We start from the raw sequence: 23,514 nt of genomic DNA, 5'->3' as shown, positions 1-23,514 counted from the left end.
GTGCATATATGCCTGACACCAAATCTTAATATCACTATTGATTGTATAAAGCATTTCCTGTTTCCAAAGTCAATTACAGCTACAGTACTATAAATATCTGACGCTGGCCAGTTACTCACAAAAATGACACAAAACTGTAAAGTGGATCCAACGATGATCACAGAAAGCTGTTGTTTGGGTGGATTTAGCATTTAATCTGTTTACTGAAGGATATTGGATTCACTTTCTATGTACTCCAACAATATAAACCTAATAAGAAAGCAACATATCAGTCCCAGGTATGATCACAGAGAAACTACATGACTTTATTTTCTTTCCAACATCTAAAAAAACTTCCAAAAATTCCCCAAACCATCAGGATCCCATTTATAACACTGTTTATCTCTCTAGTGCTAGACAGGATCGACTCCACTGGACATATTGGCAAGTAATAACAAACTAATCTGTAACCATATGGCCTCCTGCTAAACAACAATTAAACCTGAAGAGCCGAGGGAATCGATTTCTGTAGCCCCCTGGATTAAAAATCACATAATGGAAGAAATTCAATTTCAAGTAAAAGGGCAATACAGCCACCACATGTACGCTGTAGGCAGTGATATTAAAAAGCAATCAAGACTTTTTGAAATACAACACCATTTCCTTGGACTTAAGGATCGAGAGGCAAAAGGTGGGTGGCAGGCTGGGTGGGGTGAGATGCATTAAACCAAATAAATAAATATTCAATATACACTAGACAAACATGAAATGGATTTGATACAATGTAGTACTTGAGTCAACCATAACCCGGTTACACTGTACTTGAAGGTATCTACGTAAGAGTGACACGACACTGTCATGAACGTGTCATAAACATTATAAACAAGTCATAAACGTTTATGACATAACGCTTCTTTTAGTGTGTCAAGTGTCATTCGGTTTTTGTCATAAGTTAGGGTTAGGGTTCATGTGTCATGACATGACAGTGTCATGTGTTCATGACACTGTCATGTCACTCTTATGTAGATACCTTCAAGTAAAGTGTTACCCATAACCCTTGTTCTGTATGCTTCACAGGATGTTCCCAAGCTTTGCAACCAACACTAGCAATTGGAAGTGCTTGTTAAAGCAACAACAAAACAACGTTTTAATCTGAAAGCCTAATGTTTGATTAAACTTCTATCACAACCTGTAAATACACGGGCTTGATGATGGAAACCATTTAGGGAAACAAACTCCAGCGCTGGTGGGAATTAGGCCTCTCCTGTCTGTTCTAATTTTCTCAGAGAATTAGCCTCTAATTTTCGGGGAACAGGAGACTCAGTCTGTGAGGCCTGTCTCTGAGGTGTGAGCAAAAGCTGCCTGGCGCAGATGCTGCGGCGTGCCTAATTAGATGCTGCACCAATTAATTACCTTTATTAAACATGTTTTGCAATTGGACCTTGAGGAACACGCACAGAAGAGGTGATTGGGTTAAGGGTGGTGGCAGGTCACCAAAAGGGAGAAAGCATTAGGGCCTCGTCATTTCCTTCTTTCGTCCACCATAGAAAGAGCTACAAACAGCCTAGTCTAACACTGCCAGACCTTCCTCCACAGCGCTGTGGAGGAGGGTCTGGCTAGTCCACACAGCATTCCGGGATGGGAGAAAAACATGCATTGGCATTTCTTTAAACCAATCCCAATCGTCTTGGGTGGAGCTAAGCGCTGGAGGCAATAACAGTGCCTCTGCAAAACAGCCTCGGGAAGGAACTTGTTTTGGTGGAACGTGTATATTCAAAAGTAGTTTTAGTCGTGCAACAGAAAACTCAGATTGGACAGATAGTCTAGCTAGCTGTCTGGATTTACCCTGCAGAGATCTGAGGAGCAGTTAACCATAGCCCTCATAAATCCACTAGGGTTTAGAACGCCAACACAAAGAAAGAGGAAGGTAACGGACATCCGGACGAAAATGAGGGACATCCGGTGGATCTGGGCAGCACCGGAGCAATCCCCTAAATGAATCATCGTGGATATAGACTACAAACAGCCCAATCAAACAAAGTCAGCAAAAACGATGGAAAACGTCATTTCAAACCTGTCAGATCACGTTCAGATAACTTCCCCAACAACCAACAAGCCTGAGCAGCCTCAACATATCGCATCCGCAATTTGTATTTGTCAAATCTGACTATGGTTGAAAAATGAAAACGCTGAGGAAACAATAAGATCCAAGGTCAGTGTGAGGGGAGAATCTCACAAAATTAAATGATTTGAAGCACAGAGTTGATGAATTTAGAAATGAATTGATGAATTAGTTATGCTATAAATTGATCAAGATACAATTTGATTAAAACAGGCAGAGTCAGTATTAAAGATTTAAGATAAGAGATAACATAAGCCTGTATTGATCCCCAGAGGAAAAGAACAAATATGGATAGTAAAAGAAAAAAAAAAAATACATAGCAAGAGGTGTTTTAAACTAGAATAGAAGAATCAAAGTGTATTGTTCATCACAACTGTGCTCACTATTAATCTTTATTTTTATATTTGCACTGGTGTGAGTATTTATGAACTCCACTGCTTTAGTCTTTTCACAGGTGTTGGGGAGTACTGTATGTGAAGTCTGAAATACCTGTCCGGGCTGCATACTACAATTTTGAAAATTGAAGAAATCTGGCTTGTGTGGAGATACATCAGCCACTACTAGCAAAACACATCCCAATCTCTGACCAAACATTATATGGTTGAGTTGCATTTCGGTTAAGGAAGAATGGGTGGAATAAAAAGACAATATCTCTGGCTCTGCTGCATCGACTTTCTTTCATTAAACATCCAACAGTTTTAGAGGAACATAATGCCTCATTTTATCAGTGAAGAACTCTTTCACGTGGCAGCTGGATTCTCGCAATATCACATATTATATCACGTGAGAATCGCGGGATCACAAGATGACACGAAAATCCATCTTGTCAAGCTTCAAGTAATGCTTAAAGCTACTGGATCAACCCGTTCTCACTCCCAACTCGTAAAATACTGATGCTTGGTCAGTGTCTCTCAGCGTCAGATACCGACGCAAAAATCTCCCTTCAGCGTCTGAATGGAACGCACCGGGCAGAGCAGCAGCTCCACCGCGGCGCTGTAAGATGACGTAGTATTAAGAGAGACAACGGTAGAGAGTAGTATGAAAGCCCTAAATGCCATGTAAGGAGGTGGGTTAGGGGGGGGGATGGGTCAAACAACAGAGGACTTTCACCCAGGAGACCGGGGGTCATGTCCCGTTCTTGTCCCACGTGTTTCTCGCTTTTTGCTCGCAGGTTTCTCTATAGAGCTCCCCCTACAGCTTCGGAATAGATATTTGGCAACACTGTAAAAACTTGCTTGGTCAGTCTGCTGTTTCCTCTTTCTCTGTTCCTCCGACAATGCTTTCCTAGCTTTCTGCTTCTTTTTTGCTGGCTCAGTCATGACAAATAGTGTGAAAAACTCCATCGCTACCTTGTATGCTGGTTCCTGAATGGGCGTATGTGTGCAATGCTGTGACTTTCGGCCGGTGGCAAGGGTGGTTTTTCCGCTCACAGGCGCTAGTGGGGAGCGAGACGACCACCATTTAACTCGAAAAAAGTCATATAACCATTCCAATGACTCCGAAGCTGTTCAGTTAAGGTAAACTGCATAGTTCCCCTTTAAAAGGATTATCTCGGATTGATCCCACTATCCAGAATGAATTTCCTTGCTCTAGTCTTGAATCGAAGTTCAAAATGATCCGTTCAATTATACTTTTATTGGCTTTTTTTATTTAGTTATACTGTTACTTCACTTCACTTACTGTATGTGCATCATTTACATAACAGTTGAGATCAATGAGATGAGATGCTATCTGAGCCTGGTTTGTCACAAATTACTAAACACAATGAACTGAGGGGAAAACAGTCAGACTGAAGGAAGGCTCGAATTCTGACCAGTCCTGACTGTCACATAATGTACCTTTCTACAAGTTACTCTATCAGACACAGAATACACACTCTGTAGAAGCAATCATGACACGGTCATGATAACCTTTCACACACACATTCCCACACCTTTTAAGTAAATAGAAAATATTAATTCTACTGCTGTGCAACTACCATGTGTTATTGTTGAAAGAGTCAGTTTATCTAAAAGCATTCCAGAAATTGTCAGAATCTGAGGCAGTAAGGTGTTAAGTTCTGTCCAGCTAGCATAAATTGCAAGGTCAAGAGTGGAAAAGTGAGGTAAATAGGCAGGAAGTAATAGTAAGCCAATCAGAGGTGCTTGCTAGAGGATTCAGCAGATTTGGTGATGGGTAGGGCTGGTAGCCATACAATAAGAAGAGGAGGGGGTTGGGGGGTGGGCAGGTATTTTTTTACCCAATCACTGATGACATGGAAGGGGGCTTCTGAGACTGATGTGTTCCTGATTGGAGAGCCCTGAGTGAGAGAGAGGGGATTCTGTGCAAACTCAAACATGACATATCGGACAGCAAAAACAAGTACAGTTGAACAGAGAGATCATTAAAGAAAGCAAACATTTTCAGAGAGAGAAAGAAAATAACATTTGAATGCACCAACAATGCCAATGGAGACAGAACAGCCTGCGGGGTAAAGGGGAGCAGGGAACACGTTGTGTGCTCTGTGGTTTAGCAGCAGCCCAATGTGTTTTTTAGACTAGATTAGAGTTTTCAGTAGTTAGTAACAGTGTTCATGCTTAAAATGTAATGTGTTATTTACCTATTATCGTTTACCAAAAAAAATGACTTCAACAATGTGCAAAGAAACGTTTTAGTTGCAGGTTTTCTTATATCAAACATTTTAAGGAGCACTCCAACATTTTGGAAAATATGCTTGTTTGATGCCAAACCCACAACCAGATTTGGCAATTGATAATTGCTGGGAAGTGTTTAGAGTAACGTAAAACAGCAGGAAGCCAGGGGATACAGCCAAACTCAAAAAGGAAAAAGACAATTACTTTTCAACAACTCCAAAGTACAATAACATATCCTTTAAGCAAGCTACAAGCTAGCCACATACATCCAAGAGTCGCCTGGTTTTTGCTCACACTAGAGTGAAGATGGTTCTCAAACCGTGGAAGCCTACAAGGACAGACATTTTAAGAGGTTGTGTTCAGCCCTAAAGCTAAGTGGTTGCTGCTAACTGCTGCAAAACCACAATACTTTATACCATTATTAATCCAATTTCCAAGGGGGGGGACAGGGGGTAAGGGGGGGGTACTGTATGCACTGGCCCTAACATCACCTGCTGCCTGACTGGCAATGGACCAGAACACTATACCTATTCTTGCAGGTGTTGGTGGTGGCCACACATTTAGTGCGTTTACATACAGTTTAAAAAAAATACCCTGCTTTCTGAAACACCATGTAAACACCTTACCCCGGTTGAAATCGGAGTTCTCATAACCCGGTTAACAGACATAGAAAACTCCTTCAGTAATCAGGGTATTCCTGCATGTATACACCTTGACCAGAGTAAGATCGGTTTAAGCGTATAAGCATGCTCCAACTGCCCCTCCCTGCTTTTTACTAATTTAGTGGCCGGTCGGTGTAATGTTGACATAGGTAAACTGGAAGAAAAAGCCAGTTGTGTGTTGGCAGAGCGGCACCTACTGTACTGGAGGTAGAGTTACTCCCGTCATTCTTCCTATTCTTCCCTGCTCATGTACATGGGGAGAACTGGCATAACCCGATTACTGCTGTGCATGTAAACGCACTGACTGTAATTTGAGGTCTCACCTTTAACTAAAACACACAACGGCAGCTTCGTAGAATGTCATTTGACGCAGGTCAACTGAACCTGGAAATAGGCAATAATGTATTGCATGCAACAACACGCCATAATGCACATCACTGTATGTGGACTTATGAGAAATAGTTGCAGGTGTTTTGGCGTGCATCATTTGTCTCCAGTGTGTTGTGTTAACAGACAGAGCGTAGAATACAACCATTGTTACTTTACTTTTAAATGATCCAGTTGCTACCAACTATCACGATATCTTTTATGAACACAAAACTTTGAAGTTGTTGGGAGGTGTATTTTTTTTATTAGCTTAGCTAACTACATTTTTTGACAGAGCTAGGTTAGTAGTTTCTCTTGTGTCAGCCTGTATGCTCATCTAGGCTAAACATATTCTGGACCTTTCTGTGGACTGAATTTAGAGATTAAACTCTATCTACGATTATATTGATCTTATCATCTGATTCTAGGTAAGCCTCAAAGCAATCTAGTCTTCTTTTATCCAAAATGTTGGAGTGTTCCTCTTATAAAAGGCTAAAAATAGCCCCGTACCTTAAAGCAGCAAACTGGTTTGTAAAGGTTAACTTAATCTCTTATCTCCATAACTTCACTGAACTGAACATTTGAATGGAATAACAATGACCTACAAAACGTGTTTTATTTTTGTAGCTCTAGCCATCGGCTCTGTTGGTAAGTGCTGAGTCCTCTTGCCGTGTAAAAACCTTTTTTTTAGCAATGTCACCACATTCCGTGATCTCAGCAGTTACTTTTTTTTAAGCACAATGTTATCCTAACCAACAAAACTGATGGCCAGAGCTACAAAAATCAAACCAAAATTGTGATGAACTGTGTTTTTCCTTGAATGTCCATTGTAGTCCTTTTGCATTTTAAAGCCCTGCTTCCCTCTACTAGAAATAACCAAACAGGAGAAAAAAAGACACGGATGGATTTACAGAACTTTACATCAATAGCAACACCTGCAAACAAAGAGCAGCTGGAGGAAAATGTGACACATTTGAAAACTTAAAAGAAAGCAATGAGATGATTCATCATCTTGCTCAGTCTGTGCAGGACCAATAACCAGACAGCCATTCCCCACATCTTTCCTCCAGAAGCATTGATAATAGGCTTAGCTATATGAGAAAACACATGTTCTCTTATGTTTGATTAATTCAGTGACATTTCTCAATATTATTTTTTTGTACTTTTTTTCTTTGACCTCTTCATCTTCCTGGTGTTAAAAAAGTAAATGTCATCATCAACCAATTTGCCAAAGTCTGAAATGATGGCCAATGATCATTTCAGGCAAGAAGCCAATCACTGCGCTAGTCCCTCCCCCTTTGGCTGAGCTATCAGGCTGGTTATAGGTCACTGTGTAAAATGGATGTGTGGTATAAGGCATACCCCGCCCTCTCCTTTAGTTTCATATCAGTAATGCCGTCTTTGGACACCAGTTTGTTAAAAACGAGAATCCCAATAACCATGTTAACCTGCCAAAGAGAAGAGGCACATGATTAAAGCAGAGCAAAGACACTTCCATTACTTCAGAACATGCAGATCTACTCTGACGATGATGGATGGATGGTGATGATGATGTTCGTCATGACAGGACGATGGCAGCATGCACATAAATGTCATATCTCACGCACACGCACACACACACACACACACACACACACACACACACACACTAGCTGTACTTACTGTAGGCTCTGCACTGTAAATGCTAAACTGTACCATCTTAAATGCTAGTGATAAAAAACGATCAGGCACCCAATGAAGCATGAGACTTAAAGGATGGCTGAAAGGATGGATTGCTAACATATTAATACATTTTATTACGTAGACAGTGTGCTGAAAAAAAAAAAATCACATTTAAAGTATAAGATTTGTGAATTCAAAGGTGTGGGAGGGGGTGTCCTTGACTATAGTGATAGTGCGTTCCATTTGTACACGCCGCCTGACGCCCTCGGAAGTACCCCGAGCTAAAAATCCAACTTGCAAATGGAAGTCGGGTGTAATGTCATTCCCGGCTCCGGCTTCCGAGGTAAATGGAACGCACTACGATTCCTATCATTTTACTGCTTTGAGGATTCACAGTCTATGAAAATCCCTCGTACAAGCCACTCTGGTGCTGTTCAGAGTGGGCCGGGCCTCCAGAATGGGTGCCAATTGGAGCAGTAGCTCTTTATTAGAGGAGCAGCCCGTGTAAGAAAAGGACATCCAAAATAAGCTGTTTACTCGTAGGTGGGAAAGAAGCACTGGGAAGAGAATCACTGAAACTGAAGCTAATGGATTTGATGAGAGAAACAAGGACACATTGTCGCTGCAGACTGGGTGCTGCCAGGGTTTGGCAGTGATTTCCCCCAGATGTAGGCTGAATAGTTCTATATAAATATGTCTCTATATGATTTTATGGTTAATGTAAGACTGTCCTTGTTCTAATTTAAACAGCAGCTGTAAAAATGGAAAACGGAACCCTAGCTATGCTTACAGTATATTCATTCATGTAAATGCTGCAGAGTCCATTATGTACTATACTGGTTTAACTGGGGAGCGGATTATTAAACATACCATGGGCAGTTACTGTAAGCACGTAAAACACTAGTATTATGTTATAGTTAACAGAGGTTTGTTACTGCTCGAACAGTGATTTTGAACAGTGATCAAAATGCACTTTAATTATGTCTGAGGTGTCCTAATATAGGATTTTAACAAACACTTGTCAGCCAACAGGAAGCTAGTTTATGGTTTATCGTTATGGTATAACAGATTGAATAGTGGTTGTCTGTGTTGTACACCAAACAAATACAGGGTGCTTGAATAACTTATTACTTAATATTTCTTTACAATTTTTAATGCCAACATTGTAAAATAAACTATCTATAATCTAATCTAATCTAATCTATACTGTACTTATTGGACACTTTAGCTAACGTGATCATGTTTTTTAGCTAAGAAGATGCCCAAAAACACAACCTGACACACTAGAAATACTTAAAAATATAGCATAAATAATATCTCAGTGTTAGGAAAAGAGGAGGTATATAAGGAAAAGAAGGAGAGGAGAAGAGGCAGTAAATGAGGAAAGGATGAGGGAGGGAGGGAAGAAAAGAAAGAGGGAGGGAAGGAAGATGGAAGGTAAATGTGGAAAAGGAAAAGGCAGAAATGAAAGGGGAAGTAAGAAAGTAAAGGTGGCGGCAAGGAAGAAAAGTAGGAAATGAAAAGAATTAGGTAAATAAGGTAAGGGAGGAGGCAGGGAAGTAAAGTAAAGGGGGAGTTGACAAGTAAAGGAGGAGGCAGGGAAGTAAGGGAGGAGTTGACAAGGAAAGGATGAGGCAGAGAAGTAAAGGAGAAAGGTGACAAGGAAAGAAAGAAGCATGGAAGTAAAGGAGGAAGTAGACAAGGAAAAGATAAGGCAGGGAAGTAAAGGAGGAAGTTGACAAGGGAAGAAGGAGGCCTGGAAGAAAAGGAGGAAGTAGACAAGACTAGGATAAGGCAGGGAAGTACAGGAGGAAGTAGACAAGGAAAGGATGAGGCAGGGAAGTAAAGGAGGAAGTAGACAAGGAAAGGATGAGGCAGGGAAGTAAAGGAGGAAGTAGACAAGAAGAGGATGAGGCAGGGAAGCAAAGGAGGACGTAGACATGGTAAGGACGAGGCAGGGAAGTAAAAGAGGACGTAGACAAGGTAAGGATGAGGCAGGGAAGTAAATGAGGAAGTAGAAAAGGTAAGGATGAGGCAGGGAAGTAAAGGAGGAAGTAGACAAAGAAATTATGAGGCAGGGAAGTAAAGGAGGAAGTACACAAGGAAATTATGAGGCCGGGAAGTAAAGGAGGAAGTAGACAAGGCAAGGATGAGACAGGGAAGTAAAGGAGGAAGTTGACAAGGGAAGAAGTAGGGGGAGAAGAAAAGGAGGAAGCAGGGAAGATAAAATCAACAAGACAAGAAGGAGACATGGGCTTTTAACTTGGCAATGATCTAATTTGTTTACTCTTAAACTGAAGTACTTTTCTTAGATAGATATATATAAATATATATGCTATTATTTTATTATATCAACAATGATAGGTAAAAATAACAAGGTAGCACCTTGAATGTTAAATGTTCTATCATGGTCATGGTTCTGAGAGTTTTATTCACAATGGCTGCTGACTGGCTGCTAGATGCTTTCCCATTTTAATATTGTGTTTTATTTAATCTTATGTTTTTATTATCCATTGCATTATATGTTTTACTATTTTTAAATGAAAGTACAGTTAAGGTTGTTAACATTATTACTGTTCTAAATCCCTGCATAGATATATGCAGACTAAATATGCTTGATATATATGAAAATATGTTTTTTTAAATGACTGACAACTGTTACATGGGGCTGTTGGTCTAAACCTGAATTAGTGCAGATGTTTTAAAAGCAAAACCAACAAAGACAAAGTGTAGAGGAAAGAGGAAATACCAAGACAACAGCTGCAGCAGGTCCAACAAATGCATAGAGAAGACCTCCTTCCAGAGACAGCCAGCAACTACACGGAGCAGGGAAACCAAACGTAGAAAGACACGATCAGAAGAAATGGAGATGATGGAGGAGCAAGACACAATGTGTGAAGATGAAGGGTTGTAAAGAGGAGGCACGGAATGAGGTGAAAGGTAGAGGACATGGCAAGAATGAGGATGGTAAAAGATACATGAGACAGAGAAAAAAAGAGAGGTTAAATATGCAGCAAACATAAACCCAAACCATTTGTAATATCCCTGCATAAAAAGTTGAAGAGGTATATATAGGGAGTGGAGGAAGAAGTATTCAGATGCTTTACATAAGTAGAAGTACTAACTGTTAAAAAAAATACTCTGTTACAAAAAAAGTCCTGCATTGATAATGTAAGTAAAAGTATGTTAGTATCATCAGGAAAATTCGAAAGTTAAAGTACTCAATGCAGAAAAATCCACACAAGGATAACAACAGTTCTGTCAATCAACCAAGTGTTTAATGGTCTAATCATTTCAGCTGTAGCCTACTTGTAGGTCTATATACTGTTGGCTAGTTTAATTAATAATAAAACATCGTATTATATAAACTACATGTGTTTTGTGTGCAAAAGAAATTTGTGAAGATACTCGGGGCCCTATTTTAACGATCTAAGCGTACGCCGTGAAGCGCATGGCGCAGGTGCGTTTAGGGCGTGTACGAATCCACTTTTGCTAGTTTGACGGCAGAAAAAAGTGTCCGTGCGCATGGTTCAAAAGGTTGTACTTATTGTCTTCATTAATTCATAGGTGTGTTTTGGGCATAACATGCAATAAACCAATCAGAGTGTCATCTCCCATTCCCTTTAAAAGCCAGGCGTGTTTGGACCTTGGTGCATTGCTATTATGATGGAGGATATGCACCGTAATATTTTTATTTGTAATCTTCTGCATGTGTGTGTGCTGCAGTACGTCCCTGTGTGTGTAACGAGCATAGTGTGCGCGCGCTGTGCATGAGCCTAGGTTCATTTTACTAATTTGGTGTTAAAATAACAATGAGATGCTGCGTTATTGACTTTAGACCAGGTTTTTGTTGGTCAATGGCGCGATCACTTCACCTCAAGATAGCAATGCGCCAAGAATGCACCTGAACACACCTCCCTGTAAGACCAGCACGCCCATGGGCGCACAGATGGGTGCAGGTGCATTTGCTATTTAAACGACGCGGACGCTGGACGGGAAATTGACAACTGCATCGGTCTTAAACTAGCAAAGACGCTTGCGTCAGGCTTTGCGCTGCGCCGGGTGCAAGATAGGGCCCTTAAGCTGTCAGATGAATGTAGTGGAGTAAAAAGTACAATATTTCTAGAAGTAGAAAGGGGCATGAAAAGAAAAGACTCAAGTAAAGTACAAGTAACTCAACATTTGGACTTCAGTACAGTACTGGAGTAAATATACTGGCTGTAGGAAAGCCTGCTTACTAGCTTGGTGTTCCATATCCCTTTGCCTTGGTGAATCCCACTGAGATTGCAACTACCAGTGCAGGGAGACCTGGGAGGAAAGATAAATAAAAATGCACATTAACACAGGGGATATAAGAAAGACGAGACGAACGGTATGATGGACACCAGACAGAAGGCCCACCCCAGCCGAGACACAGGAAACGCTTGCGTATGATGCGATTCCTGAGGCGGCCCGTCACTGCCATGTAGGACTGCCACGCCTCTGTCAGAACCCAGCAGAACGAGGACAGGAAGAAGAAATGAAGAAATGCAGCAATTAGGGTGCAAAAGACCTGAAACAACAGAGACGAGACAGAGAAAACAAAATAAGCAACAAGTGAGATGCTCGAATGAATCAGACAAACTGCATCAGTTAGGTGTGTTGAAATGATTGTGATGCGGTCCTGGATGATTCTGCATCGATGCAGTGACAGGCCATAATCGCTGTGGAGGAAGATCTGGCAATGCGAGACTACACCCTTAGTATCACTGTCATCATAAGTCATCAACTAAATGCTAATAAAGATAAACAGATTCGTTGTTCCTCACCTTATTCCGTGTCTGCGTCTGTCCAATGAGAATAAGGGCATTGGAGGAGATGATGGAGAGGCAGAAGTTAATGAGGATGACTGAGCGCTCAGACCGAATGTACCTGCAGGACAACGACAGGGCAGAGAAAGAAAAAAAAAAAGCTGCCTCAAAAATTGCATCGTAATCGCAATATCTGGCAGAAAAATCGCAATTTGATTAGAAAAAAAAAAAAGGGTAAAAAAATTCCACAGCCCAAAGCTAAATGTTTCCAGAGCAAGATGCTTTATCTCACCTCCAGACAGACACATAGATGATGATGAGCAGCAACAATGTCAGTGAAGACACTCCACAGCCCACGATCAGCGTCACGGATGGGAGCTGTGTCTTATCCATGTTCTGAAAAATAAAAGAAAGAGAACACAGAATGTGAAAAAAAGTGCTGCGGCCATGTCTCCAAGGCCTTAATGATGCAGTCATGACTCATCAGCTGATCACACTGTTTATACCAGGGGTTTCAAACTCATTTTAGTTCATGGGCCACATACGCCTAATTTGATCTCAAGTGGGCCGGACCAGAAAACCACTCCAGAAACATCAGAAACTTTATCTGTCACCATAGACTGTATAATATTAATGGACAGAGCATGTGTGACACGTCAGCCATTGGTTTGTGGAGATCTGCTGTGAGTCGTCGAGTTTGCCGTTATGGGCGCAGCCATCCTGGTTGCGGATGTGACGATTTTAGACGGGAGGGAGGAGTGAGGGAGGAGCCCTTACACTCTACGTTACGTTACACACTTTCACTGGCAATCACATCATAGCCACGCCCTAAAGCACCCCCTGCTTTATCGCCGATTTTTAAATCAACGAGACCATAATTCAAAAAATGAACATCATGCTGTGTTGCAGAAGTCTTAAAACTAGCGATTGAGACCATAAACTCATTATGAAAATGTTTACTGAGGTAATAAATCAAGTGAGAAGTGGGTCACTTTCTCATAGACTTCTAAAGAAACCGACAACCGCACGTGTCGCCCCCTGCTGGAATTCAGATAGAATGCAGGTTTAAGGCACTTCAGCATTTGAAGCACTTCGGCGATAATGCATTGTCCATTAATATTATACAGTCTATGTCTGCCACAGTTTCTTGCTCGATGTTGGCAAACACAAGTTGCTGCTACTACGACAGCGTTCTAAGGCCATTGTAGGAAAACAAATAAAGTTACGGACCCGGGAGAGAGAGGTAATATTCCAAGAAAAAAACTGTAAAGATAGATTAGATATAGGTAGATTAAAGTGGTAAATTTGGAATTGGAAATAACTACTTCTCTGCAATTTTCACACTTTGCAAAGTCATCCAGTGGGCCTGATTGGACCCTTTGGCGGGCCAGTTCTGGCCCACGGGCCGTATGTTTGACACCCCTGGTCTACATGAACAGTACGATGCATTGAAATGCTATAGTGAAAAGGCTTGACACCATTAGGGCTGCACAACATGAGGAGAATGTGTGATAACATTGCTGAATCTCGCGATAACGATAATACTCATGATAAATATACAGACATTCAGGTGTACTCAGTTCTGCTTCTTTCAGTATACTGCTAAAATACAACAAACTGCTTGGTGAATTTAACAACAACAATTTCATTTGTTAATAAAAACAAAAAGGAAAGGAAACCATTTCCAACATTCTTTAATCTAACAAATTGAACATTAAATGTGAATATATAAGGCACCATTTAAAAAAGTGACAGTTTTAAAGTGAGGTTTTCTGCTGATATTTTCTTTCAACCAACACAAAAACTCTTTCACGACATTCGCAATGTGTTTATTGCGCCAGTTGCTATCTCGATAACAATTAAAATAACATATATTGTGGAGCCCTAGAAAGATAAATATATACAGTAGATATATATAGATAGATAGATAGATAGATTAGATTAGATAGACTTTTATTGATCCCAAATTGGGAAATGTCAGTACTACAGCAGCAAAATATCAGACACAGCACACATACAGAATATACAAGAAATAATCAATAAGATAGAATACAAGAACTATTCAAAAATAAAGATACAAAAATACAAAGGAAAGAATGTACAAATGTATATATAAGTTGGAAATAAAAATGTACAACTAGTTAAAGAGTTTATAAAGATGTAAGTAAAACCTATGTTTGTGTAAGTTGCACTTAGTGCAGTATTGTGATGTTCATGAGTCTTCTGTAACACTAAGTGATGAAGTGTTAACAGGTTGTATTGGCCGTGGTAAGAATGATTTCTTGTAGTCAGTGTGAAACCATCACTGCAGAAAAGGTCGGAGGGAAACTTTGGCCGGGCATTGCAGATCTGTGGCGTGTACAGACTTTGACAGGAGCTGTCAGCATATGAATACAAAAGCAGACAAATTCCCTGTTGACTCGATTTGTTGAGAGCTCACCTCCTAACTGGGTCACTCATGGTTCAAATGCAGCAGTGGACTACATTTCCCTTACCAGAATCAGTTCAGTCTCTGATGCTTTGCAGTAGGCCAAAGTTCTCAGACAAAAACACTGGCTTCCTTATTGATCTCACAAATCTTTGAGAGAATCTAAACTGCTGCTGATATGTAGCAGTCATCCTGCAGAGATCTGAGGAGACCATATCCCTCATAAATCCACCGGAGTTTAGAACGCCAACACAAAGAGGAAGGTAACGGAAAACTAAATCCGAAAACGGACATCCGAAATTCCGGCAGAACGAGAGCAATTCCAGAAGTGGAACGTCGTGGATATAGACTAAGATAAGGGTAATGATTGAAAGTAAAAAAAAAATATATATATATATTATTATTAATATTATTTAATATTTAGCGGCCTTTAACACCATGGTTCCACCAAAACAAGTTCCTTCCTGAGGCAATTTTGCAGAGGCACCGTGGCTCCGTCCGGAGCTTAGCGACGCCCAAGACGATTGTGATTGGTTTAAAGAAATGCCGATAAACCAGAGCACATTTTTCTCCCATCCCGGAATGCTGTGTGGACTAGCCAGACCCTACTCTGCAGCTCTGTTGATATAAGCCTGGCAATGCGAGACTACTGAAACCATAGACGACAGTGGCTTAGCCGCTTAGCTGCGTCACCCCCCCCCCCTCCCTCTTGTCCAATTATGTTCACTTGTGGCTCCAAAATACCAAGATGGCGACAGCCAAAATGCCAGACTCCAGGCTTCAAAACGGTAGTCCACGAACCAATAGGTGACGTCACTGATGCTATTATTTTTTATAGTCTATACTGACACACGTTAACTTCTATATCACTGCAGCAAGGTGAGAAGTGAAACCACTGCTGGTGAGTAAAAACTCCAACCACGTAGTGTGAGGATGCTCTCTGAAGAAAAGCAGCTACTCAGCAAGCGGACTTGTTAGCCTTGGCTTTTATAATGTATTTCTGTGGACAATAACGCCGACACTATAGAAAATGGCCATTTGATCATTTAACATGAAAGACTTGAAAGATTTGCCTTCGAGACTCACAGATAGATGATTTAAGTCTGACTGTGAGCGGGTAGCCCCAGCCGGCTGGCTGTACAGAAGAGTGTTTAAGGTGGTAAGTGGGGTTGTAAAGGTTAACGAGATGACTTTGCGCACACACACACACACACACACACACACACACTCACACACACATCAGAAGAAGCCAGCATTGCCTAAGGGAGCTGTGAACTCAACACCGCTATATCTTTCAGTGAGAGGCTTTCCTACCCTGACATAATTACAATTATGCAGTGAATACTGTGTGTACGACACACACACACACACACACACACACACACACACACACACACACACACAATGTACATGCAGGTATCTGGTAGGGCTTCTTGATTGTGGATGAAATCCATCATCACGATTATTTTGGTCAATATTGAAATAACAATTATTTAACACAATTACTCATTGACGTTCGGAAAGATGTTGCAATTATTGAACTTAAAAAAAAAAACAGTGAAAAAGTTGAACAAATTAACAGTGAAAACACCTGTAACTGGGACATTTCCCGTATCACTTCTCCCATTCAGAACACAAGGCAAAATAAGAGTTTACTTGTAAAAAGTAATGAGTAAAATTATCGTTTTTCTCAAAATATTCTGTAATTGCACAGCCCTAGCATCTGGCATCAACGGCTGAATAATGTCGGCAGGCTGGCTGCTTACTGTGCCTCGGTTGCAGAGCAAGGTGACTTCAAGGTGAATCATGAATAACACACACACACACACACACACACACACACACACACACACACACACACACACACACACAGTGATGCATGCCTTCACATAACAAACATACACATAATATAGACCTGGCATTCTCTCCTATCCTAAAAACTGACAGCTAAACACCATCCCCATGCTACAGCAGACATTGTCTTAGTTGTCATGGCTACGCTGTAACATGGCAGCTGCAGCAGGGTGCATAGGTGTTGTGTAAGGCTGCGTGTTTATGCATGAACTGCTTGTGATATTTTAGTTTTCCAATCTTAGCAATCAAATCGCTTTCTCAGATTCCTACTTTTCTTTACGTCAATGACTATGTTTACATGCTCACCAATATTCCACTATTATTCCGAATATGACAATATTCCGAATTTGATACAGGTCACGTAAACAGCATATTCCCGTTGGATATTCCGAATAAGGTCTTTTTCCAAATAATTTTCCGATCGAGACATTTAAGGGTTTTAGAAGCATGTATACAGCACATTCCGAATATTCATCTCAATCAGGGTTTTTACAGCAGTTTGTGACGGTTTATGGCCTCTTGCCTGTTTACGGCTTACGGTCAGTTCTATGCGTTGCTATGGTTGCTGTACACAAACCAACCAGCCGACAGTATGCATGCCCAAAAGAAACCAAGGAGAAACACACCTACTTTTAAACATTATGAAAGACTTGGATATCAGCAGGTGTTTGGATATGCACAAACATCGCAGCCATGTAAACAGCTTAGTCGGAATATTGTCTTTTTCGGAATAAGGGTAAAAAACGGAATATTATGTGCATGTAAACATAGTCATTGATCTAAGTCAAACTTTAGTTTAATAAAAGAAAAACTGTGTCATAAGAATGCAAACATGTTTGATGTAAGCTCACATCAAATCTCCAAGAGATTCTGTTGAAATCAACACTGTTACAGGTACAAGTTGCTGTTACAACAAACAACCAAGTAATGCCAGAGACAATTCCAATTTCAGGTGAATGTCGTTCTTCAAAAAAAGTTTTCAACCAGCCTTATCAATAATGACTTCCACCTGCTTGGTCTTAAATTCTGTCCTTACTCTTCATTGTTACCAACTTGTATTGTGCAACCCATATTTCATACATGCTCCAGAACACGGCACTGTGCTTTAGCTTCAGAACGGTCGGGGAACTGTAGCTCCTGTGGACACTACCATAGTACTTGATCAATAAAACAGCTAAGCTTCTAAAAGCTATTTCATTCAGAAAACAGCAACGCTGTTGAGAAGTAGTCACGCTACTGCCCCAACACTGCTTGCAATACAAGGTGGATTTTAGGGCTGTCCTCGACTAAAGAAATTCTTAGTAACACTAACACTTATATGATTTTGTCGATTAATCGATTAGTTGATGTAATCGACAGAGCTGTGCTCTTTGAGAGGTGGTTAAGACTAGAAAAGCACAATATAAATGTAGTTAATGAACCATCTGTAAAACTGAGTTTCTCCACAATTAATCCTGCAAAAGCACCACTTTAAATCTTGTGTTTACCAGAAATGTGCTCATAAGTTTCTTGGAAATGAGTAATTAAGCATGAATAAGCATAAAAAAATGACTCATCAACTAAAGAAATCTTAGTCGACTAAGACCAAAACGACTGATTAGTCGACTAATCGACTAAGAGGTAGCAGCCCTAGTGGATTTGGTGCCGGGATGCCGTCGGCACAGGTTGCAAATTAGGGTTGGGCATCGTTTTGATTTCAACAATTCTGATTCCAATTGCAATTCTTCCTTTCGATTCCGGTTCTTACTGATTGTCGATTCCGATTCTTTGAGGGGTGGAGTTGAAACGTAAACGTACGTTTCGACGTAAAATAAAGCCCCACTTTAAACAAAGCCGTTCACTGTGCTCCGTGGCGGCAACACAAGCGCCTGGAAGTAAGCTGGATGCTATAAACCCAAACTTGCACGTGCTCAATTTGGAACCAATGATCGGATACGAAACCAAATTTTCCAAACGATTCCAACAAAAAAAAAATTGACTTGGAATCGTAATTTTTTAAACCCAATGTGGCTCTATAAGGGGGCTTTCACACCTGCCTCATTTAGTCCGGTTGAATCGCACTAAAGTTTGTTTGCCCCAGTGGAGCGGTTCGTTTGGGCACAAGAGAACGCCGCAATCACACTCGGATGCGCACCAAAAGCAGACCAAACCAGCCTACCGAGACCTGCTTGATGAGGTGGTCTTGGTACGCTTTCAATCCAACTCTGGAGCGGTTCTTTTTGTAGTGAGAACGTGATCCCACCTTGAACCGCAACAACTACTGTATGTACACTTCGCAAGTCTGAGCTAATGTCTCCTGTAGTCAGGTGTGTTTAGCAATCTGCGATGCAGCAGAGCAGCAAACTGTAGCAGCTTCAGTGTTTCTCTCACAGAAATAGACCGCAGCCAAGTTCGCCATCCGTCACTCGCATCTCCGTGGTCAAACCAGCCGCCGCTAAAGTTGGAGACAGACACCGGCAGAGCAGAGCGAAGTCTCGGTGACAATGTCGGATTATTTAAATGAAATGAGCTGGTTTGACCATGGAGACGTCCAGAACACAGGACCTTCTTCCTGTATTTACTTTCTTGTTCCCGCCGCAGACACATCAGACCAATAAGACGAGAGAACGTTCTTGCATGGTTTGTAATGACGCATGTTGGTACGCTTGGATTTTTCCAGGTGTGAAACCAAACCATACTAAGGGGGATATTACTAAAAGTTTATAAACTCATCAACTGATTTGGACCAAAGCAAAAAACTACCGGTGTGAAAACGCCCTCAAACTATTCACAACCATATACAACAACACACACCATCCCTTGTGTCGCTGTGGGCAGGTATAATGAGTCAAGGTGAGGAGACAGTTTAATGAAATAAGCTTTGTGGTTGGTGGGGGGCTTGAACATGAAGAAACCAGGACATGAGGTCCCCCCCCCCCCCCACACACACACACACACACACACACACACACACCTACTTCCCTTCTAGAAGGAGATAATTGGCTGAGTTTATAGCCTGTCTTGTCTCCAGGTGTGATGTGTGTGCCGGGGCCAAGTTAATTAAATCCCTCTGATTAATCTGCACTGCAGTGAGTTCCTTCTCTAAAAGCAAAGAGAGGGTGGGGGTGGGGGGGTGTGGGAGCGCAATGGAACGGAAAGACGTCTGCTGAGACAGACAAACTTTTACTTCCTCCTCCGCCAATGACAGCGCTTCGGCTGTGAGTCTCACGCAGCGTCCAAAACGAGAAGCGACAAGCATCCCGAAATAAAGTGACCAGACTGCATTATTCCACATGAGCAGAGACGGGGACGCGCCAGCTCCCACCACTGATGACGTCCACAGGATGTCATTTCCTTCAGAAGTCTATCAGATGAAGCTGCTGCCAATGTTAGCAGCAAACAAATATGATTACTTAAACAAGCTGCACTGGTATCAATTACTAACAATGGATATGTAAAAGCAGACGTGGAAAGAGTACAAAAATAATCTTCTTTAGTAAAAGTACTATTACTTTGATGAACTTTTACTTAAAGCTTTAGTGCGTAACTTTTTGATATTAATGAACGTCCGTTACATTCAAGCCATTGACAAATGAGTTGCTACAAAGCTAATTAAGACTATCAGCTCCACACAACTCTCTCTGGATTTCTCAGTATGACTATGTTCAGAAGATTGTGTCATCTGGCAACCTTCGCGTGCAAAAGCTTGAGTGAAGATAATGACCTTTTCTGAAGTGTCATCATGTTTTTTTAATCCTCCGTGTCCTCCTTGGCTACTAGCAACTACGTGGAGGAGGAGGGGGGGGTGGTGCGAGATCACGGAAGGCTTGTGTCATGTGGACGCACCGACTATATTCTCAGAAGGCGAAGCACTGCTACTTGGGCGGAGTGATTCCTGAAAAGCACCGTTGTTACTCTCTGCTCCTCACCACGGGGCTTCTCAGGTGCTGCGAGCAAATCACTCCGCCCAAGTAGCAGAAGTAGCAGCGCTTCGCCTTCTGAGAATATAGTTCCCAGTATGTATACGGTTAGAAGATGGCTGTGTCTCATGTTACCTTGTTATTTGTACACGCTGTGACTATACAAATCACAACATGTAAATAGGAACATGTTGGCGTTATTTTGTCACTTATTGTGAGCAGTAGGCTAGGAGGAGCCGGTTACCTCCAGGATCTGTGCTAAGCTAGGCTAGCGGTGGGGGCGTCAGACAGAGTTACAACACGCACAGAGATGAGAAGGGTATGTATGGACTTATCTAACTCTGGGGGATAAGCTAAAGTCCCAATAAGTTGGCGTGTTCCTTTAAACTATTCTTCTAAATTGGTCAACTTAAATGACTAACTCTGAATACAACATTCAGGCCACCTAACCGATAATTATCTTCTATAAACATCTACTTCACCTTTGAAATAAAGCAATATTGCATCTTTTTTTTACATGTAAACATAAATTCAGAGCAGAGCAGCAGCTTCAGTTGCCTATGTATGTATGACTACCAACGATATATGGTGCCCCTTCATAGAGGAAACACAGATATATTTATCCTAGAATGAGTATGATGACACTCTATTGGCCTGTAGCCCTGCAAGCCTCAGTCAGTCCTGTTTACTCACTTGTTACTCTTAAAAATCTGGGCTAATTGGCCAAAAGAGGCTTTGTCACTGCATCTATCCTGACAGCACATTCAAACTGAAGAAAAGGCTTAACGCAGGCTTACAACATCCAAAATGATACAAGCACAAGCACGTTCATTCATCCTCCTCCCCCTCAGCACACACAGGTCTAGCAGTGGCAGTAAACTGGGCTCAGGTTTTGGCTCTTTTGACTGCTATGCATTTTTTTTCTCACAGTTTATCCTTCTAAAAGCCTGCAGCGAAGTTAGACTGAGCAAAATGGACACAAGAGGTGGCAGCACGGGAGTGCGAGACGTAGTAAGCAGAGGGAGAGCTAAAATATATTGCAGCAACTGAGGATGAAAATGGTGTGATGGAATGACTGAGGGGTAGAGGAGAGAGGGATAGAAGGATGAGAGGAGCGAGGGGGGAAGGCAGAGGGGAAAAAAAGAGGTTGGGGTGTTTATCATGCCGGGGCTGTCGGAGGCTAGCTACAGACTGGAGCGGCTGGGCCATTTAGAAGCTACTATGTGTTGCAGTAGGAATAATTAGCATGGTATCCGTGGCTGTCTCACAAAATAACAGAATGTGGGGGAAAAGGGACAGCAGGATGAGGAAAGAGAGGAGTTGCCTTTTCCTCCATTTCTGCCAGAAGGAGCTGCCACAGTTTAGCTTCCCCCAGGGTGCGTGAGGCCTCCAGGCTGCTACAGAGCTGTGAACAGGGGGAGGCAGGCTGCAGGGACCACAGCAAACTGAGGACGCCCCAGTAATGGTCCACTGATAATTATTAGAGATAGTTCAATACAATTTTTTGCTTCCTGATACCTGAACTTATGTTTCAGCTGATACCGAGTACTGATCCGATTCCAGTGTGTCATATATTTCATTATGATTTAACAGCTGTATACTACTATCTCTGTATGGATGTGATATGATTTATATATTTGTTGTACGGCTTGGCTCAGGTTAAACTTTTTGTGAAACATGAACAAACAATGAACGCCATAGAACTTTCTTTTATTATCCAGCCAGTCAGTCATAACGGAAAAAGAAGTCGATTTTATCCAGGGCTAAATCAGGTGGTATCGAATTGGTGCATACACTCCAGTACTTTATGATACCAATACCAGCATTTTAGGCAGTATCAGAGGCTTTTCCGATACTGGTATTGGTATTGGAACATGTCTAATGATTATTAGTCTATATTCATAATTCGCTGATGTGCCTGTATCTGAATCTATCTAAGTCAAAAAGTATACAGCCATGCTAGCGGCCTTATAAATAAAATGGATAGAAAGGTCATTGAACTGTTTGCCGTGGTCATTTGATTGGTAAACAACAAAATGCCGATTGTTGTTAGTAGTCATGGTGACAATATGTGTCAGTGGGGACATAAACTGCAGCTCGCTGGGAGGGGAGCTGCCCAACGCAGCTCGGGAGACATTCTCCGGAACTGCAGAGAGTGAGGAGGAGGAACAGTTAGACCCAGCAGCAACGGGTCGGCAGGACGCTAGTCTCGCATTGCCAAACCTTCCTCCACAGCGCTGCTAGTCCACACAGCATTCTGGGATGGGAGAAAAACGTGCTCTGGTTTATTGGCATTTCTTTAAACCAATCACAATCGCCTTGGGCGGCGCTAAGCTCCGGACGAATCCACATTGCCACTGCTAAATAGCGGGAAAGAACTTGTTTTGGTGGAACATGTGTATGTTCAAAAGTAGTTTTAGTCGTGCAACAGAAAACTCAGATTGGACAGATAGTCTAGCTAGCTGTCTGGATTTACCCTGCAGAGATCTGAGGAGCAGTTAACCATAGTCCTCAAAAATCCACCAGAGTTTAGAACAGCAACACAAAGAAAGAGGAAGGTGACGGACATCCGGCCGAAATGAGGCACATCCGGCAGAATTTCTGGCAGCACCTGAACAATCCCGGAAATGAAACGTTGTCGATATAGACTAGCAAACCGCTAAAGTTAGACCCAGCCTGCCGTTTAGCTCATTCCGTGTAACCATTGCAGCATGGACGCACGCAGAACCAGCAAGACAGCCAGCAGTTGGATGACTTGTTAGGTAGCTAATGTTAGCTTGCTAACTCCACCTTACCCCCTCGCCACATCGTTCACAAAAAACGAGCCCGTATAAAGCTGTCACTCATGTGGTGGCTCCCTCTCTGCCTCGTAACGTTACTACTCCACTGCTCGTTTGTCCGTTTTTGCAAAACCTCACGTCCGTGACTTGCCGGAAGTCGGCTTATACTGAAGTTTATATGTTACCATGGCAACGATACACATAAAAATGGCTGCCGCGCTGCATTCTACTACGTTGATTTAAATGGAAACGGCCTTTCTATCAATTCTCTTTCTATGCTAGCGTCTCTGTGAAGCTACTTACTGTCAGGCATTATTATGGATCCAAATGCAGTTCTAG

General features: G+C 41.7%; 1 protein-coding gene across 10 annotated transcripts in view; it reads right to left on the bottom strand.

Moving 5' to 3' along the window:
- adgrb1a (adhesion G protein-coupled receptor B1a) overlaps positions 1 to 23,514 on the bottom strand; it is a 209,386-nt gene that overhangs the window by 23,788 nt on the left and 162,084 nt on the right. For 8 of the 10 annotated variants that reach the window (XM_031322628.2, XM_031322630.2, XM_031322622.2 and 5 more), the window contains 7 exons: positions 12,507 to 12,610; positions 12,233 to 12,335; positions 11,826 to 11,976; positions 11,663 to 11,732; positions 10,174 to 10,240; positions 7,125 to 7,210; positions 4,341 to 4,400 (listed from right to left, as the gene is read on the bottom strand). In XM_031322628.2, the coding sequence (XP_031178488.1) occupies positions 4,341 to 4,400; positions 7,125 to 7,210; positions 10,174 to 10,240; positions 11,663 to 11,732; positions 11,826 to 11,976; positions 12,233 to 12,335; positions 12,507 to 12,610 (641 nt within the window). The remainder of the gene's footprint in view (positions 1 to 4,340; positions 4,401 to 7,124; positions 7,211 to 10,173; positions 10,241 to 11,662; positions 11,733 to 11,825; positions 11,977 to 12,232; positions 12,336 to 12,506; positions 12,611 to 23,514) is intronic. The other 2 variants (XM_031322624.2, XM_031322627.2) reach the window with 1 other exon arrangement.

This window comes from Sander lucioperca, chromosome 10, assembly GCF_008315115.2.
Source record: "Sander lucioperca isolate FBNREF2018 chromosome 10, SLUC_FBN_1.2, whole genome shotgun sequence".
Classification (NCBI taxonomy): Eukaryota; Metazoa; Chordata; class Actinopteri; order Perciformes; family Percidae; genus Sander; species Sander lucioperca.
Note: the sequence above shows the minus strand (reverse complement) of the source record. Positions and strands in the feature narration are given on the sequence as shown.